The 25,883-nt window shown below is 29.8% G+C and overlaps 1 protein-coding gene across 3 annotated transcripts in view; it reads left to right on the top strand.

The window, feature by feature from the left end:
• The first annotated feature begins 947 nt into the window (after positions 1–947).
• The window catches only part of LOC122513097, a 190,944-nt gene continuing 166,008 nt past the window's right edge, over positions 948–25,883 (top strand). Inside the window, exon 1 of one of the 3 annotated variants that reach the window (XM_043629347.1) lies at positions 948–2,990. In XM_043629347.1, coding sequence (XP_043485282.1) covers positions 2,815–2,990 — 176 coding nt within the window. In that variant the 5' untranslated portion in view covers positions 948–2,814. Of the gene's footprint in view, positions 2,991–3,989; positions 4,233–25,883 lie in introns of those variants that run through there. The other 2 variants (XM_043629346.1, XM_043629348.1) reach the window with 2 other exon arrangements.

The following is a 25,883-nucleotide window of genomic DNA, read 5'->3' as shown; positions in this document are numbered from 1 at the left end:
TTTTATTTCAAAATCCGACGATTAGTTATCATATAAATAATTATTAAACAAATCCAAAACATGCATTGTGTGCTCCCTCCATGTAAAACATATGAACTTTTAATTCATTTTTTGAAGCTTTGGAGAGGTCAAAATTAATAAAATTGGTCTCATTTTGTAGATAAATACTTCAGAAATAAGTATGCAATATTTGAAAAAAATAATCATGCGTACCAATAAGTGGTCAAAAGAAGCGGTCTGATTTTTAAAATGCAAAAATAAAAGAGAGTTAATCTTGCTCAAAGTACTCTCATTTTATGTCCACACGTGAAACCTAAAATTTAAAAAAAATCATCCTTACAGCTAGCTTCATAAAATCAAGGAATTTATGAAATTGAAATGTTTGCACACACACACCTGCAGAATCACATTTTTTATAAATGTGATTTTTGAATTCCTAAGGTAAAAAAAAGATATGCCCAAAAATCGAGATTGAAAAATTGTGGTAAAACAATGTTAGAGGAAACAGTATATAACTAAAATTATAATATTTGATAAATATGTTTATGAAAGTAGCCGAATAAAAATGAAATGCATAAATTAATATATCAAAGGAAATCAAAATTTCTCTCATGATCAATTGAATGCCATGACTAAAATTCCAAAGCGCAGTAATTGCGAAGGACACCTACAGTCTCGAGCAGACGTGCGTGTCATTGCGTTCTACTACACACACGTTTGTGTGACCACTTCACATGGAATGCAGGACAGTAGGTCGACTTCAGCATCTCCAGCAGACACTCCGAGAGAGCCTGACGATGCAATGTATCCTCTTCACTATAATCTCTTGTCCTCTCCCATAATATATCTATCCCTCTTTCTCTCTTTTTTTCTCTCACGCATCACAATTCTCCTCACCCTTCCACCTGATCCAACAAGTTTTACACAATCCCCCCCCTCTCTTAAAATTTCACCGCAACTAAGGCCCATCATGTCCCATCTCCCTACTCATCGTACCTATCACTCGGACCCATTTCCTTCGAGTCTCTTTCAGTTTATCTCACAATTTGCCGCTGATTTTCGGTTTTTAAAGTCGACATGTCGAAATACGTCTCGTTAATAAACGTGGAAAATTTAACGAGGTCTAACTTTATCTACAAATCATTATTTTGTTACGCGTGCAAGTTCAGTGCAAGGATCAAGTGTCAATTAATTATTGAAAATTCTGTTACAAGCGCTGTTGAACGTCGAAGAAAAATTTCACGAGGATCGTAAAAAAATTCATCCATGGAATATAATTGCCCAAATATATTTTTGTTAAACGAAACAAAACGTTTTATAATTTAATACCTCAATTAATACCTGTATCAATTTTCGAAAAATATTTTTTGAAATTTCTTTCCTTATTCATAAAATTGATATTACTCTTTATCAATTTGCAGTTTAAACATTGTTGCTTTTTGACAGAATTACTCTTTGCTACTGGTTGAGAATAAGGGGATTCTTCCGTTCTAGCAAAATTTTCCAAAAAGCGTCACATTTGTTTGTAGATTTCGAAGAGGACAAAGAATTGTAAGAAATGAAAAGGAACTAGAAGAAATGAAGATACTAAAGAATAAAGAAATAAAAAAGTAAAGATAAAAATTTGATTTAGAAAAAAGAGATTGCATAGTTTTACAATTGATCAAACTGTGGACTTGATTAGCATCTTTCCGCGATTAATTTTCCCCTAAATCTCAGTTTCCGCGATTCAGCCTTGTGTTTGTGTAATTTATCAACGAGATTTAAGTCAGCGTCTCGCGGTGTGTTTCCTCTTCTAAGTTACAAGACGAGCTACTCCGGAAGTCGCGCTTCCGTCAAACAATTATAAAACTTCCGCTCGTGATGATCATGCCCGGAATTCGCCAACATTCGTAGATTAATTATTCTTAAGTAACTTTTAAAAAGAAACAAAATTTCAAAACCCATATACAAGAGATCGTTTTGATAGCTGATAATAACTTCTTAAAAATGGAAAATAATCTCAAACGATAATTATTATCAATACCAATTTTGAATCACAAAAAAAAATCAACTTCTACCCTTAAAAAAAAGAATTACAAAAATGGTATTAGTGGTTCAGTAAAAAAACAACAATCATCGATGTCTTAAAAGCACTAAATGTTGAGAGTTTAAGAAATAACAAGAAGAAAACAATTTCGTGTACTTTTTATCTCAAGTAAAAACAGTTATCTTGCAAGAAAACGAAAAAGTGCAAAATAAAAGTGAAGTGCGAACGAGAGAGTGAAAGAAAATGAATTTTTTATTTTGACAACAAGTGCTAAGAGTGTAGAATTTTTATAAACTTCTCTCCCCGTTGAAAACTTGACCCGAGATTTGAATTTTTTAAACTAGACGCAATAAAATAAGCAAATTAAAGGAAAGTTACACAAATAAAATAAAAATAGATTAAAAAAAATTGCAAAAACTAGAAATAAAATTACTTAGAATTCATTTTTAGAAATAGTGACAAGAGATGAAACTATATTAAAAAAAGGATTCATACCATCGAGATTACGGAAGAAAAATATAGCCTCTCTCTCGCTCTATCTCTCTGTGAAAAAAGAAAGGTGGCACGTGTTATGCGAATAATCCGCGGTGAGTTGTTTATGGGGAAGTGGGCCAATGCCCTGAAGCTGTAGGTGCGATACGTACTCGAGGGACAGGAAGTAAGAAAAGAAAGAAAGAAAAAAAGAATTCAAAGTCTAAAAAATAAATAATAAAAAAGAAAAAATTTAATAGTCAGGAAGCGAAAATTAAAGAATAATTGAATAGGCCAGTAAAAAAGGGTCAAAAATGAGCAGAAGAACATCGCAATTAATGGGGCTTAATTCATGCGAGAGAATAAGGCCCGAGAGGCCCAGGAACACCATTCAAAGACTGGTTTGGAGACCAGGATCGCAATTTCAAGTCGGTCACGTGTGGCCCTCTGATGTTGATGATGGATCGAATCCCCGATTGGCTCTTATAAGGTTAGCAAAAAAAATGATCTACTATTCTCTAAATTCACCAGAGTAAGATTTGACCTATTTCTCAAGTCGCTGCGTTTTTAAAAATATTTTTGAAATCTCAACGTACATCTACAAAAAGCTTAAAATATCAGCTTTTTAAAATTCTTTTCAAATGTGTTACGTATGACTTCATAACTATTTTTAATTTTTTTTATTAATTAAAAATTATATTTAAATTATATAGATTCATTTAAAATTGGGAATTCTGTAATTAGAATTAAGAATATTGTATAAAATGGTAACAGGTCGATACACCTATGACACATCAAATTGATTATGTAGTTTTCTAAATAGATAGCTACCTATTTATTTTGTTCATTTTCCTTTTGCTAACAATAAATAAATTTATATTTTGAAATTGTTTCGAAAGTATTGGACAACACACATGTTGCAAATTGAGGTTCTTTTATTTCAAAATAATCAATTTAATAAAAGACTTTTGAATGTATTTTACAATTATTAAGAAACAACACACACCAACATATGGAATAGTGAGGAAAAAGATCATTGAACTCATATCACGCCACCTCAGGAATTTGCAAGCTTGCGAAAAGCTAGCCTCGCAACAAGAAGTTCAATGAGCTATGTGTAATAGTATCCCCACTATTAAAAATTTAACGAAATTCAGGGTGTGATCCAAGACTTGAGCCGATTAACGATTGAGTTTGACTTGGTTCCTCCCGCAACAAGGTTGTGTATATTTACTTTGTTGCTCTCAGGAATTGACAGTTTAATTTAATTTTGTATTAAACTCCGAAGGTGGAGTTTTTCTTATTTTGAGTATAGTGTCCAACTTTCAAATAATTTTAGTATAAATTTTATAATTATTAATCATTTTTGTTATTATATTTAAAAACAAAAGTAAATTTAAAGTAGTGAATTATAAAACAGTGTTCGGAAGAATTTTCTGATTGATTAAAATATATATATTTTGTGTTTATTAAACTTAATTCAGATTTAAGTTCGGTGACCCCGAAAATTAAGTTTTGAGTTAAGGCTTTTAAAAAATTAAACTAAAGAACATAATATCATCAAGGAATTTCATGTGAAAAAATTATAATTCATTGAGGAATAATTTCAACATATGATCAAGGAAAAGGAATTTACAAGACAAAAAGGGTTTCTATCTTTATAACAGGTGTGAATCATATAACACCTGACTCAATATTTTCTTATTAGCAAACTAAAATAAACATAGACTTGGTGAGTCGAGTTATTACTATTTATACTTATATATATATATATTAAATAAATACACAAATACACTATTATTATACACTTTTAATTAAAGAGACACTTTGTAATGAACGTTAATTTATTAATTGATAATCAAGTTGTTTTATTATCTGGGAATAAAACTAATGTAAAGTAAATTTAAATAATGGGAAGGAAACAAATTGTATTGTAAAATAAATTCAAATACATAAAGTTTTAAGAGATCAATCTTTTGTATAGAAAAAGTATTGTTAAATTCATTAAACAATTTATTAATATGGAATAAACTTAATGTTATTATACTTGCATATATGTGTTTTTTTTGTTGAGTGTATTTTTTGTTATCCTTTACATTTCAGTCTTCATAAATACCGTCTATCCGGAGACACTGAATAATAGTGGACTTAAAAAAAAGAATCCACTACCTTTATTTAAATTAATAAACTTATTTTATTTTATTTAACGAAGAGTATAACGTTATCTAAGGATGAATTATTTAAATTTTAGCAATGTTCAATAAATTGAGATTAAGTTAAATATCTACATTATTGAATTTTTTATAACAAAGTTATTGTTTTATTTATTAATTAAAAATAATTAATTCATATCTAACATTAACAAATCAAATTGTTTTAAATCAAATCAAATCAAATCAATGTACAATGATAATGTAGTAAAATTATTAAATTTTACTAGTAAACTTTATTAATTTTGTATAAGAAGCGTTAAGTAAATTCATTAATAAAGTTTACTAATTTTATCAGTAAAATTACTCGGTTTATTAATAAATAACTTTAATTATTTTATAATTAATTATCTTATTTTTGATAATACGATTGTTAATAGCTTTAACAATTGTCTTTTTAAATAAATGAATTAGTAGGGGAGTGTGTCTAGTTGTGAGACAGTCTAGATTTCGACTTCATTTTATCTGTTGAGTTCTTAAAGTTTATACTTGTCTCGCTGAGACTACATTTAAGACTTACATATAAAAATAAGTCATAAATATGTATTGCTTTAAGATTAAGGCGTGTTAATAATACTCTTAAGTTAATTATGAGGCTAAAATATCGTTAGAGGTTATAATTAAGCCTGATTTTAAAATTAGTCCTTCACAGATTTAAGACTTTTTTCTGTGAAGTGTCATACAACTGGACACATTTTTTTTGTTGACAAAAGCGATATGCTCGGAAAATTGATCATAACTTTTTTTGAGTCCATTTGAAAAAAAGTTGCGTATTTAAGGGGTTACACCACCCTGAACGCTTGAAAATTGGAGGGTATTTCAAGAATTAATTTTGACAAAACTATTAAAAATACAACTTTTTAATATTTATTATATCAAAGTACATATATTTTACTCAAAAAAAATTCTTAATAGAAGAAAAAATATTGAAAAATGGCGAAGATACAGCGAGTCTCGCAACCCACTTTCCTTAGCGCACGGCCGGGCGGTGTACATGCTGGACAGCACAATTTTTATCTGAAACCCAAAAACAAAATTTTTTTTAAAACTATATTAAATTACCTAGAGCATGACGTAGCCGTTTTAAAAAAAAAATTTTTTGAGCAAATGGGAGCACTTTGAAAAAAAAAATTTTTTTTTGGGTATGAAATTTCTGTTTTAAAAATGTATAACTTTTTCAAAAAACATTATTTCGAAAAAATCCTACGTCATGCCTTAGAGAATGTTATAGAGAAGCTGTGTACAAATTTTGAAGAGAATCGGTCGAGTAGTTTCTGAGAAATCATGTACACCGCTCCAAAAAATGTAGTTTTGAGAAAAACGCAAAAGAAGATCAAAGAGTACTTTAAGGTATTAAAACTCGGAAATTTTCAACTTACCAATTAATCAGCGATACCAGGCCCATAATATTCATCGCCAAGAATTGCCAGAATGTCCTCGGATTCTTTTTGTTTGGCTCGTTTAAGTTTTCTCGCCTCTTTTGTAGACTCCTGCGCTCTCAGATTGGCGATAGTGATCCTTGTCGCGTCACAATTTTCGCACATTTGCAGAGCATTCGGCCCTATTTTTAAATTTAATAATTGCATTATTAAAAGGACGTTTGTATATCCGTCGTTGAAAATACTGCTGGCAATATTTGCTGCGATTTCCACAATCCTAGCACCACTAGACGTGACTTTTGGCGCGAGGGCCCAAATCATGGAATTGAAACTTTCGTTGTTATTTTGGGTATAACCACACGGAAAGAAAAATCTAGCTTTTAAAGCATGAGATTACTTTATACTCTTTTTGCAGTTGCGTTTGCTTACCTATAAACGCAAGAATATATGCATTTTAAGCATTAAGTATCTCTATGGAAAATACGTATGATGAACTTACTTTCATACTAAGAACTTAATAGTCTAATCGCAAAGACGTTATGCGCCCGGAGTAAGAGACATCGTTTTGCTATTATTGCAAAGAGTTTCACCGCTTTCGGCGGTGATTCAGCTGCAACAAGCGATTTGGCTCCTCCTACTTGCCCTCTCCAACCGTCTGACGTCGCATGTCAGATATATCAAAAGTATAATAAGATTAGCTTTACCCAAGCAAAAATTTCTGTCAAATGCCAGTATTCACAACTGGCGCAGTATTGCACCAGTACTGGCATGTCAGCAGTTGGCTTGCCAGTACTGGTTCAGTACTGGCTTCATTAAAATTTCTGTACTATGCCAGTACTGCCCTTTAAGACTGGTATGCCAGTACTATGCCAGTACTGTGCCAGTATTGCTAACACGGTAAACTTACAATAGTCAGTTAGGAACTAATTAATGGAAATTTATGCGGTAATTTATAGAAATTTTCGCAATAATTCGTAAAGATTTGTAAAGCAAAAATTATCATTAAAATTTTGGATTTCAGTCATTTATGGAAATTTTACGGTAATTTATGGAAATTTATGCGGTAATCTATCAACATTTTGACGATAGTTTATAAAACAATGTAAAACACAAACGAGAACTAAAAAAATTAACATCGGTAATTTATGGAAATTTATGAAAATTTTGACAATAAATTTTTACCTAAAAAATTTAACGTTAGTAATTTATGGTAATTTATGGAAATTTTTGCGGTAATTTATTGAAATTTAAACGATAATTTATTAAAATATGTAAAACACAAATTAAACCTAAAATATTTAATGTCGGTAATTTATGGTAATTTATGGATAATTTAGAGGTAATTTATGGAAATTTATTAGGTAATTTACTTATTTGGTTTTTTTGAATTTAGTTCAATTAAATAATAATTTAACTTAGACCCAGTTTCACCAACTTCCAATTAAAAGTTAATCAATGATTAAAGACAGTTTAAAGGCTTCTGATTGGTTAATTGAGGATTTAATCATTGATTAACTTTTAATCGGTGTTGGTGAAATCGGCCCTTAATTACGCAGTTAAACGCTCTTTATTAATTGTAAGTGTAAAAGGTGTAAAAAATTAAAATTTATTATCCTGTAGCTTTGATAGGGTAGTGGTTAGATTGTTAGGCTAGAAGTCCGTAGGTCGTGGGTTCGATTCCTCGCAGTGTCAAATTTTATTTCGTTATAGGTTTGCGTTTATTCTGCGTTGTAAACATTAATTTGATTAAAAGTTAAAAGTTGGGGATTATTACATGTTTGCAAATATAAATTAATTTTTTTTTATTATACAGTCGAACCTGGATAAGAGAGAACTGGATAAGCGAGAAACCTCTATAAGCGAGAGTTATTTGCTGGTCCCGTGACTTAGACTTCTGTAGTTAAGAAACTGGATAAGCGAGAAACCTCTATAAGCGAGAGAAAATTGCCGGTCCCTTGAACTCTCGCTTATCCAGGTTCGACTATATTAATATTGAATTTAAATAAATTTGCCACTAGATTGGAAAATAGACGGTCTGGTCTGATTCAGGCCAGCGCCAGAAGATTTTTTTACACGGGTACTAAACCAGTACTGAACCAGTACTGCGCCAGTACTAAACCAGTACTAGCTGCCAGTACTGCGCCAGTAACATCAAACCAGTACTGAAAAGCGTTATCATTTCGGTCAAATTCCAGTACTGGTTCAACCATGGCGGCCAGTACTCCGCCAGTACTGGGCAGTACTGGCGCAGTACTGCGCTAGTTGTCAATTTTTGCTTGGGTAGTAAAATAGCCTAACCTAAAAGTAATACTTTTTAAATTCTTTTCAAAATTACTTGTAATGAGTTTAAAATAACGTTACTAAAAGGATAATAGGGTATATACTGTTTAAACAATTCATTTAAAACAATGTACAAATGTATTTTTGACATACTTACCAAAGAAAATCAATCAAACGAGAAAGATAAATATAAAAACGATGTACACTAGATCTAACTAACACCAAAACAACGCCGGCTTTTCTTACACATGCGACGTCAGACGGTTGGAGAGGGCAAGTAGGAGGAGCCAAATCGCTTGTTGCAGCTGAATCACCGCCGAAAGCGGTGAAACTCTTTGCAATAATAGCAAAACGATGTCTCTTACTCCAGGCGCATAACGTCTTTGCGATTAGACTATTAAGTTCTTAGTATGAAAGTAAGTTCATCATACGTATTTTCCATAGAGATACTTAATGCTTAAAATGCATATATTCTTGCGTTTATAGGTAAGCAAACGCAACTGCAAAAAGAGTATAAAGTAATCTCATGCTTTAAAAGATAGATTTTTCTTTCCGTGCACCTAAACAACGTTCTAATAAATCGTGGGCACTTAATTTCTTGTACACTGGTTTTATTGCATTTTGAACATCAACATGAAGAGGAGGTTTGTGGTTGTAATTATTTAATGTACCACACGCTTTCGCCTTTTGCCAAGTGCACCACGAATCTTTTTCGGCAGGACAGAGATGATGTTGCGGTTTTTTGTCACTTGAAATTTTATGAAAAAAAGTCGCCCAAACAGCGTTTTTCATTTTTATAATGCAATCAGAATGTCGTCGAATCGCCAGGCCGTAAAACACAGTTAATTCGTCTATTAGTTTAGCAGTCAGTTTTCCTCTCCCACCAAGACCTTTATTTTCCTTTTTTACTTTCCGCAAATGTGTGCCCATTCTTTTTTGCACATGGCCAATGCATTCCTTTTCATTTACAGTACTATCTCCGTATGGTTTTGAATCTACAATGGCTTTGTAGGTTTTGCTGTCTCCATCTCCTATATAATTTGTACACTTTATTCCATACAAAAGTTCTGATCTTGCAAATATTTCACACATAGAATCAGTTTCCATCTTCCCCGCCGAACCATCGAGATTCGCAAGACACTCACTTTCACTTTTATGATTTTCGTACCATTGTTCATATTCTTGGGTTCCTTCCAAACGTTTCCAAAATTCGCAGATTTTGCAGTAACTAGATTTGACAACAAAATCCAACACTTTCCCCGTGTGGTGGCCAATAATCGGTGAAACTCCGAAAAGAGAGGAGAATCCTCGCTTCCTCCAAGTTCCATCCCCGGATACAGTAAATCCATCTTTTTTTTTCTCATCAGCTTCCTGTTTTTCAGATGAAACTGCATTTCTCATTGATAATTCGCAAACAGTCTTCGCAGCAACATGTATATTCGACACTATTTTGTCGTAAAAAGACTGAAAGATTGGTTTCGGCAAGTCCATTATCACACAAAAATTTTCATTTCCTGCTAATCCTACACCAATCATTCTAAATGCTAAGACAATTCTTCTGTTCACATCATATGCTTTATTATCTATAAGAGGAGATGAATAGGCAAAAACTGGTTCACACGACACACACGATATTTTCAATTTGAATCCGAGGCCTCGATTTGACACTTCGGTAAATGTGACTTTTCCGTCACATTTTATACACTTGACAAGATCACTGATAACAGAGAAAACTGATAAAAAGTTTAAAATGCGATATCCGAAAGACGCATCAATTTCAATATCCGGGTTATTTGAGGTTAGAAGTTTTCGTGCCGACGTACTTGTACTCTCTTCTTCTTGCTCCATTTCATATCGATTTGGAGGGCCCGACCTTTTTCTTTTTCTAGAAGGACGCCCGAGAGATTCTCTGTTTCCTTTTTTATCCCCATGCGTTACTTTAGACATTTTAGCGAATCTAGCGAAAAAAAATTTTAAAATGTCTTTACTCGGTTGTTTCGCGCAACAGAATGACAGTTTTCGTTTCTGACAAGCAGGTGCAAAATAGGAAGAGGGGAGGCGAGGGGATTTTTTGGGAAAGGATATACACCTGGAGGAGATATTCTATGAAACTTCGGAAATCACAACAAAGCCCTCAGAACGATTCAAAGAGCTAAGGTTAGTGGGAAGCGCTAGACAGCTTAAGCCGGTAACTTAACTTAACTCGGACTACCTGCAGCGCTCACTTCTAATGACTGTAAAATCCACAAATGATGAGATATTTTTAAACCCGACGTCTTAAAATGACCGTAAGAACATAGGCATCGAAATTATGTAAAAAAATCGATTTTTTTAAAATTTCAGGGTGGTCTAACCCCTTAAGTATTTAAGTATTTAACTTTGTGTAACACCTACAAGAAAAGTGCTACTTTACTTTAATGTAAATACAGCAGAAACACGGAAAAAAAGGTTTGGTTCAAACAACCGAAAATTCGTTTTGATCAACCGAACTGGATGGTTGACTATGGACTGACCAAACTCAGCGATTGCTGTGACCAAACTAGTTTGGTTCTATAGAGTTTGGTTCAAACAACCAAACTGTTCGTTTGGAAATACCATTCGAAATTTGGTTGTGTGAATCAAATAATTTGGTTAAAGAAACCCTACTTATAAATATTTTTTGCTTGAAAAAAATGTAAAATTTAATAGTTTTTAACGGTAAATAAAAATTCTCGGATTTGAATAAACAAGTTTTTATTTTCAAACTAAAGATTCACTTTTTTTATAAAATACATCTTAGCCTAACATATTATTTCTCTTTATTCATAAAAATATTTTTAGTATACATAGAAGAGGATTTCATAAATTATGTATTAAAGTAGATTGATAATTACTGCTATTTTCAATTTTGTATGCCCCTAGATAGTCATAGAAACCATAATTTATTAAATTTAAGCAAACCAGACACATTTTCTCACGTCACATTTTTATTTAATAAAATTGTTAAAATTAAATCACTTTCTACTCAAAGCACAAAAATATTATTGTTAAAACAAACATTAATTTTGAAGAAACACTTATCACTGCACTAAGAAATTATGTTTTTTCCGTGACGATTGGCTTCGGAACCAAAGACTTTAAACGTAAACGAGATACTGTGAAATAAAGGAAAATTTGAAAGATTAACACTGGTCGAAATGCCTTCTATATTTTCCGATATTTTACGAAAAGGACCGAAGTTAAAAACTATTTTAAAAAAAGGGACCGAAGTTGTTTGGAAATTGGTACTTGAACTTTTCCTCAAAGAGGATCAGATTCATGTTTCAACATGTGGTCTCCAAACGGCGAAACGCCAATAAATTCCTTTTCCATATTTTTTCTACATCCTTTGTTGCAAGGATAAAGAAGAAAGAAATTATTTTTATGTGACAAAAGATTTTGAGAAACTTGTCTTAAATAAAATTTTAAAACAGTTTATAATATTAAAAACTTATTGCAATTATTATTAACAATCTGAAATTTTTTTGTTTTAATGAAGTTAAACTTAAATTAAATTTATAGTATAAAAATTAACTAAAGTATTCAATTTTTTTTTATTTTCTTTAATTGTTAGTAGAATTTCCTTCTAATAGAAGAATAATTAATTTTAATTAATATTGCTTTCTCATGAAAGACGAAACTATTAGCAAACAATCTATTGTTATTCTATGAAAAGTTATTGATATTTAACAATTGGTACATTTTGAAAAACGAATCGAATTTTTTAATTCTGTATAAACAATAAGAAATAGGAAGTCCGAAAATTTTCTAAGTTCGCATTTGAAAAAGTGGGGATTGTCACAGTTCGGTCACTGTAACCCGAGGGTTTGGTTCGAATAACCTATTTTGTCCTAACCAAACGGTTCAGGTTGATACAACCAAACTGCGTAGGTTGAAATAACCATACCCTTTGTTTCTAACAACCTATCTAGCATCAACCATACTCAGTTTGGTTATCGGAAACAAACCATTTTTTTCCGTGAAGTTGTTGATTTCTGTACTTTGAAAAGTGTGCAGGAAAGTATACTTTCCCGCAGACTTTTCTACAAGGCATAGTATACTACACTATAGTATACTATACTATAACTGTTTCAAATGGTGTTTTTTTATACACAGGTGTTACACAAAGCACAGTGTGCACCTCTTACGAAAGAAGCTTTTCCGACGAGTTTGATTACTGCTCTCGTTTCACTTGAGCAGCAAACTTCAAACTCATCGGAAAACAGCTTCTTTCTGTACTTGGTGCACAATGTACTATTTCGAACGGTATATTTTATTTACAATTTCGTTTACCATTTACAATTTATGGGTCAAAACAAAACCCGTCTAATACACGGAAAGAAAAGGTCTGGAAGTGATATCCATAAAAATATTGTTGAGCAGAATATTGTTGTGTTATCTAATTCAATGGAAGAGACAACTTTCAGAATGGAAGCACATTCCATATTTAATGGATGAGGGAGCCATATTATATTGTTGAATCAAATATGGATGTGACATCCATAGGCATGGTTGGGCTTACAATTCATGCTATGGATTTTCACATATGGCTGCCTCATCCATATAAACTTTGGTTGGGGGATCCATAGTTAGTTCCAAATTTCGATACATGTTGCGCGCAATTCATTATCATGGCATCCATTTAAAAATGGACGTCTCAATTTGTCCTTCGCGTCGGTCTCCTGTCGAGTCTATATAATTGCGTTGTGAGTTTATTGTGTATAAATAGTGTTATAATTGTTTATTATTTATTATCGTTATTGTCTATTATTGTTTATGTAAATTCATTTTCATGAAATATGTGTATAGTATATATGAAATATTATATGCTCAAATATTGTAGTTGCGTGTATAGTGTAGTGGATAGCGTTAGTGTTTAGTATGCGTTAGGTCTAGGGTTCGTGTCTCCCCCCATCGGTTAATAATTTATTTCGTAAATATGCGGTTATTCAATAAGTGGTGTGTATTAATTAACAAAAATGTGTATAAAATATCTCAAGTGACATAGAATTTAATTAATTGAGTGATTCTAATTTTTTTGTTTCCCATTTCCATTACTATGGATCACCCAACCATAGATCTTTTGCTACTCCAACAATATACAGCCAGCCATAGAATATGGATGCAGCAACCTTAACTATGGATATCCCGTATTTTTCAATATAATATGGCTGTGATATCCATGTATCTGGATGTGTCAACTATTCCTTTTTCTCCGTGTACCTAGACACACTCCCCTAGTTTTCTACTACCCAGGCGCGAGCTGACAGTGAGTTCAGGCTTTACGAAGCTTGATTGTGGCTTCGTCAGTATTGGTTGAAGATTGGTGGGACAGCGAAAGCAAGGCTGCTTCAGTCCGGAATAGTAACACCGATGTAAACCTGACGCTCAGTCTTTGTTGAAGACTGGCGTTCAATCTTCAATCAATGCTGCGGAAGCCGAAAGCAGGACTGAACAAGACTGCTTCCACTGTTCCTAAATTTACACGCTTCTCACGCGTTCATTCAATATAACGTGAATATATTAATTATTATTATTAATAATAAACAGTATTGTTATTAATATATATGTATTTACATATTTAATGACAATAAGTTATTATTATAATAATTATATTATTTTCATAAAAATATCATATTACTAACAATAAATGTCATTTAACATAATAATATTGAAAAATAATTTTAGCAAAAAAAGACAATTTGTGATAATTGGTACATTTTTTAACTTCATTTTTAACAGACTTTTAATATTATTTACAAACAAGTTCACAATTTTTTTTTAACAACACTTATTAATTATACAGTAATTTTATTATTTTATGTAACGCTTATAATGAAAAAATCCGCTCGCATGTGGGATCGAACTCACGTCCCCCCGCCCCAGACGCATTCCGGAAGTCTTTGACGCAACCACTTAAACCGCACGGCCACTGAGTCTCGATGAGAACTCGGGCCAATCTAATATATTAATGCCAGTGCCGTATATTTTGTTACTTATAAGGGCAAAGTGAAAACTATGACTAAAAATTTTACACATACTAATCCTGAATTATTTTAATTATTAAAAATAAATATTAAATAACTCATAATAAAATTATAATCATTACAAAATTCAACTTTTAAAACATTTTAAAATTAAAAATATTTAATGAATAATTTAATTAACATCGATAAATAATTGATATTTTTTATTATTCAGTAACAAAATTATTAACATAATTTATTATTAGATATATTAATAATATATTATTTAAATAAATATAATTTGGAATAATAATGAATTATAATGTTAAATATTGTAATTGTTATTAATTATAATAATATTTATTAATTGAATAATAATTATTAATAATTATGATAATTAATTAATAAATAAATAATAATTAATTAATTAAATTAATATTAAAAATTAACATAATTAATAAAATTATTAAATATGATGCAGTGTCAGGAATATTTGTTGCACATTTTAATTATTATTTATTAATTATCTATAATAATTTTGAAAACATTTATAAAAAAAAATTTCCCATTTAACTTTACAATTAATAATATATTTATACTAAATAAATATAAATATTTATTTATCAATTAATAACTTAATGTTAATTATTATTATTATTTGAAACAATTATTATAATTATAATTATTATAATATTATTTAATTAAGTGAACACGGTAATAAATAAAGATAAACTGAATATTGAGTAAAGATTGAATCAAGCTTGAATCAAGATTAGATGTTCGAGCTTCACACATAAAGATTGACCGAGTCTTGAATCGAGCATGGGACGAGCATTGGGCCCAATGTTGAACCAATATTGAACTAATATTGAGTGACAGTGATGTAAAGCCTGCTTCTACTGTGGGTTACCCACACTGAGCGTTCAAGACTCAATCAAGGTTTAATTTATTGTCAGCATTGGTCTTTCGCGCCTGGGTACTAGTTAGTCCACGGCACATTGAGAAAACATTATACTTAAATAAAATACAAAAATAATTTTAGCAGATTTTATGTTGCTTTTTCAAATGCAAAAGTCAAAAGTTAAAAATATCAATTATTTTCGACAATATATCGTTTTAAAGCTGGGTATGTCAAGCGTAGTTAACTTCAATCGTCGACTGTCCACGACAAAACACGGCTTAGGTCCAAAAAATCAATTTGAGTTTTTTATGGTAATCGAAAGATTTTATGTTGCTTTTTCAGATGCAAAAGTCAAAAGTTAAAAATATCAACTACTTTCGACAATATATCGTTTTAAAGATGGGTATGTCAAGCGTAGTTAACTTCAATCGTAGTACTTCAATCGCTCGCCCTGTGAAATTCACGTTTGGGAGCTAAGCCCTGTTTTCTCGTGGACAGTCACATATATTGTTTTATATTATGGCTTTAGAAGGATTTAGAATTTTACAAATTTTCCTGTAAATCACTTTCATTTTTTCCAAAGGAAAAAAATGTTAATAAAAACATTTTTCGAGTTTATAAATACAAAAGTCAAAAATAATTTCTACTTATAGGTTTTTTTGTTATAATTGACCTTGTTATTCATTTTTAATTTAGTTTTTGGTTTAATTTGATTTATATTGATCTCATAAATTTTCTTACTCTAATTACTCCTTAATTATTTAAAAATTCGCAGACAAAATTTTATTATTCTTAAATTTCTATAAAATATATTATATAATATTATTTTTAGCTTTTATAAAGCTCAAATTGTTATTATAGATCGTTATTAAATACCAAAGAGTGGTTTAAAATATCTAACTAGTGTTAAAGAAAACAAAATATGTGATAACATAATTCCAAAAGTAAATGAAGGTATTAAAACGAGTGTTTTATTCGTTTCTATTAATAAGATGTCTTTACTAAGTAAACTAAGCATTAAAAATGAACTTTTTTCATTAAAATCACAAAATTTGCAACTGTTACAACTAATGTCGACATGTGTTACAACTCACCTTGGTACTAGGTGAGTTGTAACACCGGGAACAGTTTTAGATTTTGCAATTTTTTAGTAAACCCGTACAACTTTTTAAATTATTCATTTTTGATTCAAATACTATGACAATTTTTGGCTGAGTTATACTGGATAATGTAAAAACCGTTTCAACTCACCTCGGTCTCCCCTACATGTAAATTAAATTTACCAAAATGTTTACTAATCCAAATTTAGAAAAATTTAATAAATATTTATCATTACAAAGCAATTATTTTACAATTTATATTTAAAAAGTACATATAAAAAACATTTTTTAATTTACATTTAAAGTATTTTTGTTTCAATAATTAGGTTCAAAAGCATAAATGTTGAGAATTAATTAAATTGAAAGTTATAAGAGAAAACAATTTCTATAAATTACAAATAAATGAAAATATATAACTGAGAAATGAAGCTTTCAAAAATATTTGAAATTTTCTGAAAATCATTGACATATTTGAATAACAGTTGGAATATTTTTAAATATATATATATATTTAAATATATATTATTTTTATATTTAATATAATTTTAATTATATTTTAAAAACTATGCTTTCATCTCTTAATTTATTGTAGAAATTCAAGTGCCGAGCAAACATTTGAAATTTTTTTTATATAGCAGTTTTATGTTAATACACTGAGAAAACTGGAGTATTGGACTAAACATCTGGAGGGACAAATCGTTGATATTTGAGAGTTAGCTATTGGATAACAATCTAAATGTTCAAATACACCATTGACAGATATTCGTGCCATTTCTCTTGGAGGGAAAATGAGTTTATAACAGAGGGACAAATTAACCATCTTGAGAAATCCCTTCCTTATCCGGCGCGAAATGAATAAATATGGCAACCTAACCCCTAAATTAAATACATAAAATGTCAGAAAAATAATTTCGCGCGCATCAGATCGTACACATTTTCTGCGCAACTTTTAACCCTCAGATATAATGGGAGAGAATATACAAGTAGATTTCCATTATCAATTAAAAATTTATTTTAGAAGGACTATTTAACTCTCTTCATAAGCAAAGGAAACATACACTTTTTGAACCTCTGAATTTGACTCTCCAGTTTTCTCAGTGTAGGAAAAAATTTAAATTTCCATATAAGAAATATTACCGAGACGCCTGTTTATCCCCGTTTATGCAAATGCTCTAATAGTCATTTGATCTAATTTAAAGGTTATAAATATTCAAATGATCTAAAGAACATTGAATATAATGTGATTTTATATAAAAGTCTAATTAATAAAATGAGTTTATTCTATAATTTATTTTTAAGCCAATAATCAAAATATCCAATTCGCATTTTCTATAATCATAAGCAATTATAAAATTTTTTCACGCAAACTTTCAACTGATAAAATAGTTGTATAAGCCAAAGTTTATTTTTTATAATTTTATAATAACCTAATTTTAAAGTGTTATAATTTTTAATTTGTATAAATTGTAATTTAAAAAATGTCTGTCAAATCTAAATGTAGTAAAATATAATTTATTTAAATAAAATATCTTTTTTAAAAAATGCTAACAACCTCGAATCGTCAATTGATCAAATATTCAAAACATCTAATCGTCATTTCGTCCAATGCTAAAAACATCGAATCGTCAAATGGTCGAATGCTTAAAACATCGAATCGTCAATTGATCAAATATTCAAAACATCTAATCGTCATTTCGTCCAATGCTCGAAACGTCGAATCGACAAAAATTGGAAAAATTTGCTTGGTTTAAATAAATGTTAACTTACATCAAGCAAATTTTTCAACTTTTTCTCGATTCGACGTTTCGAGCATTGGACGAAATGACGATTAGATGTTTTGAATATTTGATCAATTGACGATTCGATGTTTTAAGCATTCGACCATTTGACGATTCGATGTTTTTAGCATTGGACGAAATGACGATTAGATGTTTTGAATATTTGATCAATTGACGATTTGAGGTTGTTAGCATTTTTTAAAAAAGCTATTTTATTTAAATAAATTATATTTTACTACATTTAGATTTGACAGACATTTGTTAAATTACAATTTATACAAATTAAAAATTATAACACTTTAAAATTAGGTTATTATAAAATTATAAAAAATAAACTTTGGCTTATACAACTATTTTATCAGTTGAAAGTTTGCGTGAAAAAATTTTATAATTGCTTATGATTATAGAAAATGCGAATTGGATATTTTGATTATTGGCTTAAAAATAAATTATAGAATAAACTCATTTTATTAATTAGACTTTTATATAAAATCACATTATATTCAATGTTCTTTAGATCATTTGAATATTTATAACCTTTAAATTAGATCAAATGACTATTAGAGCATTTGCATAAACGGGGATAAACAGGCGTCTCATATTACCTAAGATTAATTATCAATTAAATTCAAATTTGTAAAATTCAGAATAAATAATTTTTGACAATATTTAAATAACTCTAAAAATAATATCTGAAAAATTTACATTGAAAATTTGTAAACTAAAACAAAATAAAAATAATAAAATAGAAAACATTCATACACTCGGATAATAAATTTGACTTGGAAAATAATTCAATTATAAAAAATTTAATAATATATGTTCTTTCTAATATGTACTTTTATAATAAAATTCTTGAATTAATAACAATAATAATAATTAAAAAGATTTCTCTATGAAAAATAAATGTACGGGTACACCTATATAATACACACAGTATACAGAATATGTGTAACGTTTTAAAAGTTTTTCATTAATAAATTAAAAAGTGTGAAAGTTTAATAAAGTTATGAAACTTTAATGAATTAACTTTTACTCTAATAAATGAAGAATGAACTCTTTCTTTGATAAATAATCTCTATGATGATGGATTAACTATCTATATGTGTATATGATGAATTAGTAAACTCTCACTATCAATAGAATTTCACTAACCATGAATTATTCAATTTCCACGAGTTGTAAATCATTAACTCAATAAATTATACGTTTTATTGAAAATTTTATATGCACATTATCCCATAATATATAATAAACTCATTTAAAGAATAATTCATCACACTTTCTAAATTGTAATAAACTCAGAAAAACTAAACTACTCGCATTCAGTTCCCCGTATGGAAATCGAACAAAGTATGCCTAGAATGATTATTGAGCCAATAATGATATTATTCCATGATTATCTTTGAGGAAAAAACGAATAAAATAACTTTACTATTTTCATAGTAAAATCGAAACTGTCTGGAATGTATGCGTCTTTTTATCAACCGTTACTAGGAGGGTCTAAGTATTGTTGACACAATCTTGATAAAATTACACTGAAAAAAATTATATTTATAAATTTTGATTAGATTCATCATTTATTCTGTTAAAAAAAGTGGTTAAACTATTCAATATTGATAATAACAAGAGAAAAATTTCAAACTTCTTTTACACAATGACTTTACAGTAAAAAAATTCTACTGAATTTTACAAGAATGATTTAAATATATTTATGTGGACGTCCGCATGAAAAGGGACCACTTTGTCGGTCTGTTGCAAAAGTTGTTTCTGTTTTAAAATTTAGGGGGCGGAAAAATTCAAAACCCTTTGATTTTTCATTTTAAGGGTGTACTAAACTTAAAACAACTCTCATCTAAATAACTTTCCGGAAGAACCAGAGAAATTAGCATTACAATTTTTAATATCGTTTTTTTAGAAATGAAAATTTCGATATTTCCTAAGATAATAATAAAAACATAATAAAGACACACGGAAAGAAAAATCAAGCGTTTTTAGTATAGACAGTTAACCTTATTTAGTAAAAGAATGCACATGCGCAATAGGCGTAAAATTTCTGCTGTATTTGCATCAATTTCTACGTTATCAGCATAAAAGTTCTACCTTTAAACGCATGGGACGTCAGTATACTACGATTGCAAGAGATCCATGCTATTTTAGTATATGTTTCATGCAACTGAGGTATAAGGACACGCCTCTTAAGCAGGGCGTTCATACAAAATTACCATAGGAAGTCTCCATACTAAAAACGCTTGATTTTTCTCTCCGTGCACTCAAAAATTTTTTTATAACTATAGGGGAGAGTCTCCAGTTGTGAGACGGGTTTCATTTTTCACCCGTAAATTGTAAACGGGTAAACGAAATTGTAAATAAAATACACCGTTCGAAAGGTAACAGAAATACGCAACTTTTATTAAAAGAAAGTATAGTGTTTCGATGAACTCAAAAATTTTACGATACATTTTCCGAGCACATAGCTTTTTTAAAAAATAAATATGTGTCCAGTTGTGAGACACTCATTAAAAGTTGCTAAAATTTAATAAGTTTGACATAAAACGTTATGTTTAGTAAAAATAATTAAATATATTAATAATATATTATTATATACTAAATAATAATATCTATTCGCCAAAATATGACTATCAAATAAACACAATTTAATAGCTTCAACAAGAGCATTAAAATTGATTTCTTCTGAATCAATTGACTTTTTTCCACTTGACAAGCCCAAAAATACTAGAAAAAAAATCAAAACAACATTTAAATAGTATGCCTGCAAAGTCGTATTTTTTATGCTGCCCAGATGGGTGTTGACACCGTTTCACAACTAGTGATATGCTGTGTCTCACACACAGAAATTGGCGCTATTTTGAAAAAGGAAAATTAAATTATTTTCAACCATAGATTGGAACTATGCAATATTGTATCACAAAATATAAGGAAAACACTAAAAGAAAATGCATTACATTTACCTTTTCCAATTAATTAACTTGGAAAAAAAGTACTTTGCATTTATTGAAAAAACGCTTTTTAGTCGATTATCACACACAGTGTTGGTATTTAACAAAAACAGTTTATATATCCGCTTCGGCGTACACGAAAAAGTTGGCTCATATAAAAAGAAATGTTTTTATATAAACAAATCGTCTTTTTAATATTGCATGTTAAAAAAATTGACTGTCTCACAACCCAGGCGGAAAAGTCGGACGAATACCGGATCGTCCAACCGTCTAGCGCCCGCGCCGGTTGAATTGGAGAGTCAATGCCAGTGCAGGCAGTCTGTACCGATTCGGATGAGAATTTCTGCTGGCGCGGTACAAAGTCGGATCCGACTTTCGGTACAGTCTTTCTACTGTCGGCAGTACAGGCGCGGTACAAGATTTGATCCGACCGCCGGATCAAAATTTATACCACCTCGCAACCGGCGTTGTACTGGCATTCGTCCGTCTAACGACCCGAGCGGTACAGGCATTCTACCGACTGAGGACTATATAATTTATCTTATTATTAATATATTAATTAATTTAATTTACTTACTTATTTATTGATTTATTATAAATAAATTATAAGTAATATTAAATAAATTTGATTGGATTTATTTAATATTACTTATTTGTTTATTTATTGATAATAAATCAATAAATAAGTGAATTAAAAATTATTAATTAATTTATTTATTAATAAGAATATGCTTAGAATATAGTAATTGTTACTAGTTTTCAAATTAGTTTTATTTTTATATTGGATAATTTTTTTTAAAATGCGCTTTTAAAAATCTTACCACAAATATCTTTTAAAATCTGACAAGTTTTGCTATTTTTTATAATAAAAATTAATAATAATAAATTTAATCTATCATGCTTTAAACATTTTTTGTATTAATAATTTTTAAAGAGTCGAAAGTACATTCGCACTGTCATTCTATTGCAAAATGCGTCCGGCTCGGTGCAGGTTTCAGCCCGCCAAGCACTCGGCGTTTTAAGTCGGTTCTACAATGGGCACGTCGGACGTGGACGTCTGACGTACCGTGCTGACGTCACCCATTTGAATAGCATGGGTGACGTCAGAACGTCAACGTTCCACGTCTATGTCCGTCGTGCCCATTGGAGAAGCGACTTTACTGGCATTCGTCCGTCTAGCAACCAGCGCGGGCCAAATTATATTCTTTATTAAAAATTAAAATAAAAGAAATGTTTAATTAACTATGCAAGGTGAATGTTAATTAATATTTAATATTTCTTTCAAATTAATTACATTCATCTTTTTCTCTTTTTTAAAAACATTTATAAAGTATAAATGAAACGCACTAAGTTACAAATGTTTATTTTAGTTAATTTTGTATTGATTTCGAATAGTTATAAAGTGAAGTGTTCAACTAATTATTCCTAAATAATAAAATAAATATTAAAAACATTGAAGATTAAATAAAAATATAGTAAAACTTTAAATTTATTTGCATAATATAAATAAAATGCTAAAATATTGAAAAATATTTGAGTAAAAATTATTATTCACTTTATATATAAGTTTTTGTTTAGCGGTATTGTATATTGGCGTTGTTTTGCTCACATCCGCAAGCGAGCGAATAGCGTAGTGGTTAGCGTATTAGACTTCGGTGCGTAGATTAGGATAGGCTTGGGCTTCGTATCCCACTGCGAGCGTTTAGAATTTTAATGTGTAAAAAAAATGTTAAATGTGTAAAAAATGCTTCAAACGATCTATAAATAAATGTTAATTAACATGCACCATGCATAGTTAATTAAATATTTTTTTTATTTTATTTTTCAATAGAGAATATAATTTGGCCCGCGTCGCTTGCTAGGCGGACGAATGCCAGTAGAACGCCAGTAGAAAGTCATCTTTCGGAACAAAATTTGGCCCGTCCTGGTTGCCAGACGGACGAATGCCGGTACAACGCCGGTTGTTCGGCGGCATCAAATCTGTACCGAGCCAGGCGCGCAGCCACTACAACACATTGTCAGGTTCCAGTACAATGTTTGCACCGCTTCGGTCGTCAGGCGGACCCATGCCAGTACAGTCTTACCGACGTCTGTACAGGCGCGGTACCCTGCCAGTGGGAAATTTCCGCCTGGGAACTGGAGGTGTCTCACAACTGGAGACTCTCCCCTACTTTCTCTTTTTTTTCTTCAAATAACTCAATCAAATAACATCCAACCATTAACTTTACAAAAAATCAGGTTTATTAATTAAAAAACGCAATTTTAGAAAAGGGACCGCTTCGTCGGATATCCGTTATTTTTAATTTTTTCAAAATGGAAAAGGGGGGGGGGATTCAAAACCTATTAATTTTTCATCTTAAAGGTGTACTAGACTTAAAACAATTCTTATCTGAATAACTTTCTATAAGAACACAAGATATTCGCATTACAATCTTTATTTCGATTTTCTAGAAATGAGGTTTTTGACATTCTAAACTTTGAAATTCTGTAACTCATCGAATTTTTCACCAAAAAGGTTTTAAGACCACTCAAAATTTTCCAAATTTTGCAAGGAATTCGCCTAGGGTGATTGTGCGTATTACTACTAAAATTCTTTCAGTGTAGCTAAAAACTATTTTCATTGCGTTCACTACAAACATTATAAACAAACTCGAACTGTCAACAACTATTTTAGGTTGTGTTACATGGCGTACTAGAAGTAAACGCAAGCGCGAAAAATCCTGTGTCTAATTCTACGTTTAAAATTAAATAATAAAAACGTTAAAAACATAACATTTTCTTTAAATTTACAAAAACTAATGTTATTGCATTATTTAGAAATAACTTAACATTAAATATTTGTTCACAAAATACATAAATATATTTATCTTTCTAAAAGCACTCTCAACTCACAAATGCAACTTTTTGTGCTCTCATCTAAACTAGAGATTTTCAAAGTTAAATAAAACATATTAAAATACATTTTTTTAGAATTTTTCATTAAAAATAACAATTAATATAAACTAAAGTTTTATTGTATATATTTTATAGACTATTATCTGTCAAATAAAGTTTTATTTTAATATTTTTAATGAAATTCGTAGTAAATGGGGCACTTGTAGTAATACACACAATCACTATATATATATAGGACGGGTTCCACGTTAAGTGACCCAGGTCAAAATTTTAAATATTTGGGATCGGGTAAAAATTTTGCAGAAACAGTAGTCCTATTAGATACAATTAAAAATACCAAATATTATTAATTTATTTAAACAAATATAAAAACTGGAGGGGGTCAAAGTTTAAATTTTTGGTCTAACATGGAATATTTGGAAAATTTGTAGTTTCTTTAAAACAAAACGAAAATACGTTTTCTATTTTGGGTTTTGCTGCTGTTTTTCAACACTTTCTAATGGTGTAAACAAATGTAGAGAAAAAAAATGTTTGACCTTGAAAAATTAAATTAAAAAATAAAATTTCATTTTTTCATCAAATGGACAGTTTTTATTTTTAAAAAAAAATTTTTATCATAAAGGTGAGGTTTTTTCCTAAAAAAAATGTATAGGTCAAAACGTGGGACAAGAACTTTTAACTGGTCAAAATAAACATTTACTTCTGCAATCCACCGCCCCTGCTCGTTGTTGGGCTATATATTGTTTATAACAATTGAAATAGATTATTTTATGCTTTATTAATTATCTGGTGGTCATATTCGATGAATTTAAATTTATTTAGATCATGTGCATCAACGGAATAAGAAAATAAACCTCCTTTTTTGAAAAAGTGTATTAATTTGTTAACTTTGATTTAAAAAAAATTATAAATAATTATAATCTCCAAAATCGGCCTCGAAGGATGTCTTAAGAATTTATTCCCCTTTAACTTAAGACAAAGAACACTCAAATCGGTTAAAAATTGTAAGCTATAGACATTTTTTAATACCCAATGGGAAATGCCAGTGTAGTGCCGATGTTCACCACTGGCTTAGTACTCAGACGATTGTTCGGCGTATTCTAGCCGAGCCTCGACAATTAGTGCTGGCGCAGTACAGAATTTTTGTTTCGCCAAAGCTTAGACAAGCCACGGCGGCAAGTGCTGGCTGAGTATAGAAAAATTGTTCACAACGCTCTTTGCCAACATTGCTTTTTTGACATAAACTTGAAAAAAATTATAAAAAAAGTTTATAAATGTTTATAAATATAAATTTATTGAAAAAAATTAATATTTTACTTTTCAGTTGTTCATTTTTTATTCTTATTAAATTTAATAATAACAATTTAACACAATTGTCTAACTTTGTAAATAATACATTATTTAAACAAATTAAAATTATAAACAAAATTTAAACTTTAATCTCAATAATAATTTGGTTCCTATTAAAATACTATTATACTTCTTACTATGAATAAAGTAATTTAATTTAATTATTAAAAATTTAGTTTAATTTATTATTTCTAACGTATCCCTATTTTTTTCTCATCTTTGACTCAATAATTGTATGTCTGAATGATACTGAGATATTAATACTTTTCTGTACACACGTGTCGTTAGCATAGTGGTTAGAGCGTTAGTCTGTAAGTCCGTAGGTCGTAGGTTCGAATCCCCTCGTCAGCAATTTTGTTTATTTTCATAGGTTTGCGATATTTCTAGATTCCAATCGTTAGGTACTAAAATATGAAAATCTAATGCACACTTACTGTAATTGTTTATTATTTAATTTTTAAATGTTATAAACAATTTTTTTCTACTTCATTTACTATATTCATTGTTAGTCTCCATCTTTAATACAATTTCTTTAAGAAGAGAAAT

Source organism: Leptopilina heterotoma, unplaced genomic scaffold, assembly GCF_015476425.1.
Source record: "Leptopilina heterotoma isolate Lh14 unplaced genomic scaffold, ASM1547642v1 Lhet_134, whole genome shotgun sequence".
Taxonomy (NCBI): Eukaryota; Metazoa; Arthropoda; class Insecta; order Hymenoptera; family Figitidae; genus Leptopilina; species Leptopilina heterotoma.
This window is presented reverse-complemented; position numbering and strand designations above follow the sequence as displayed.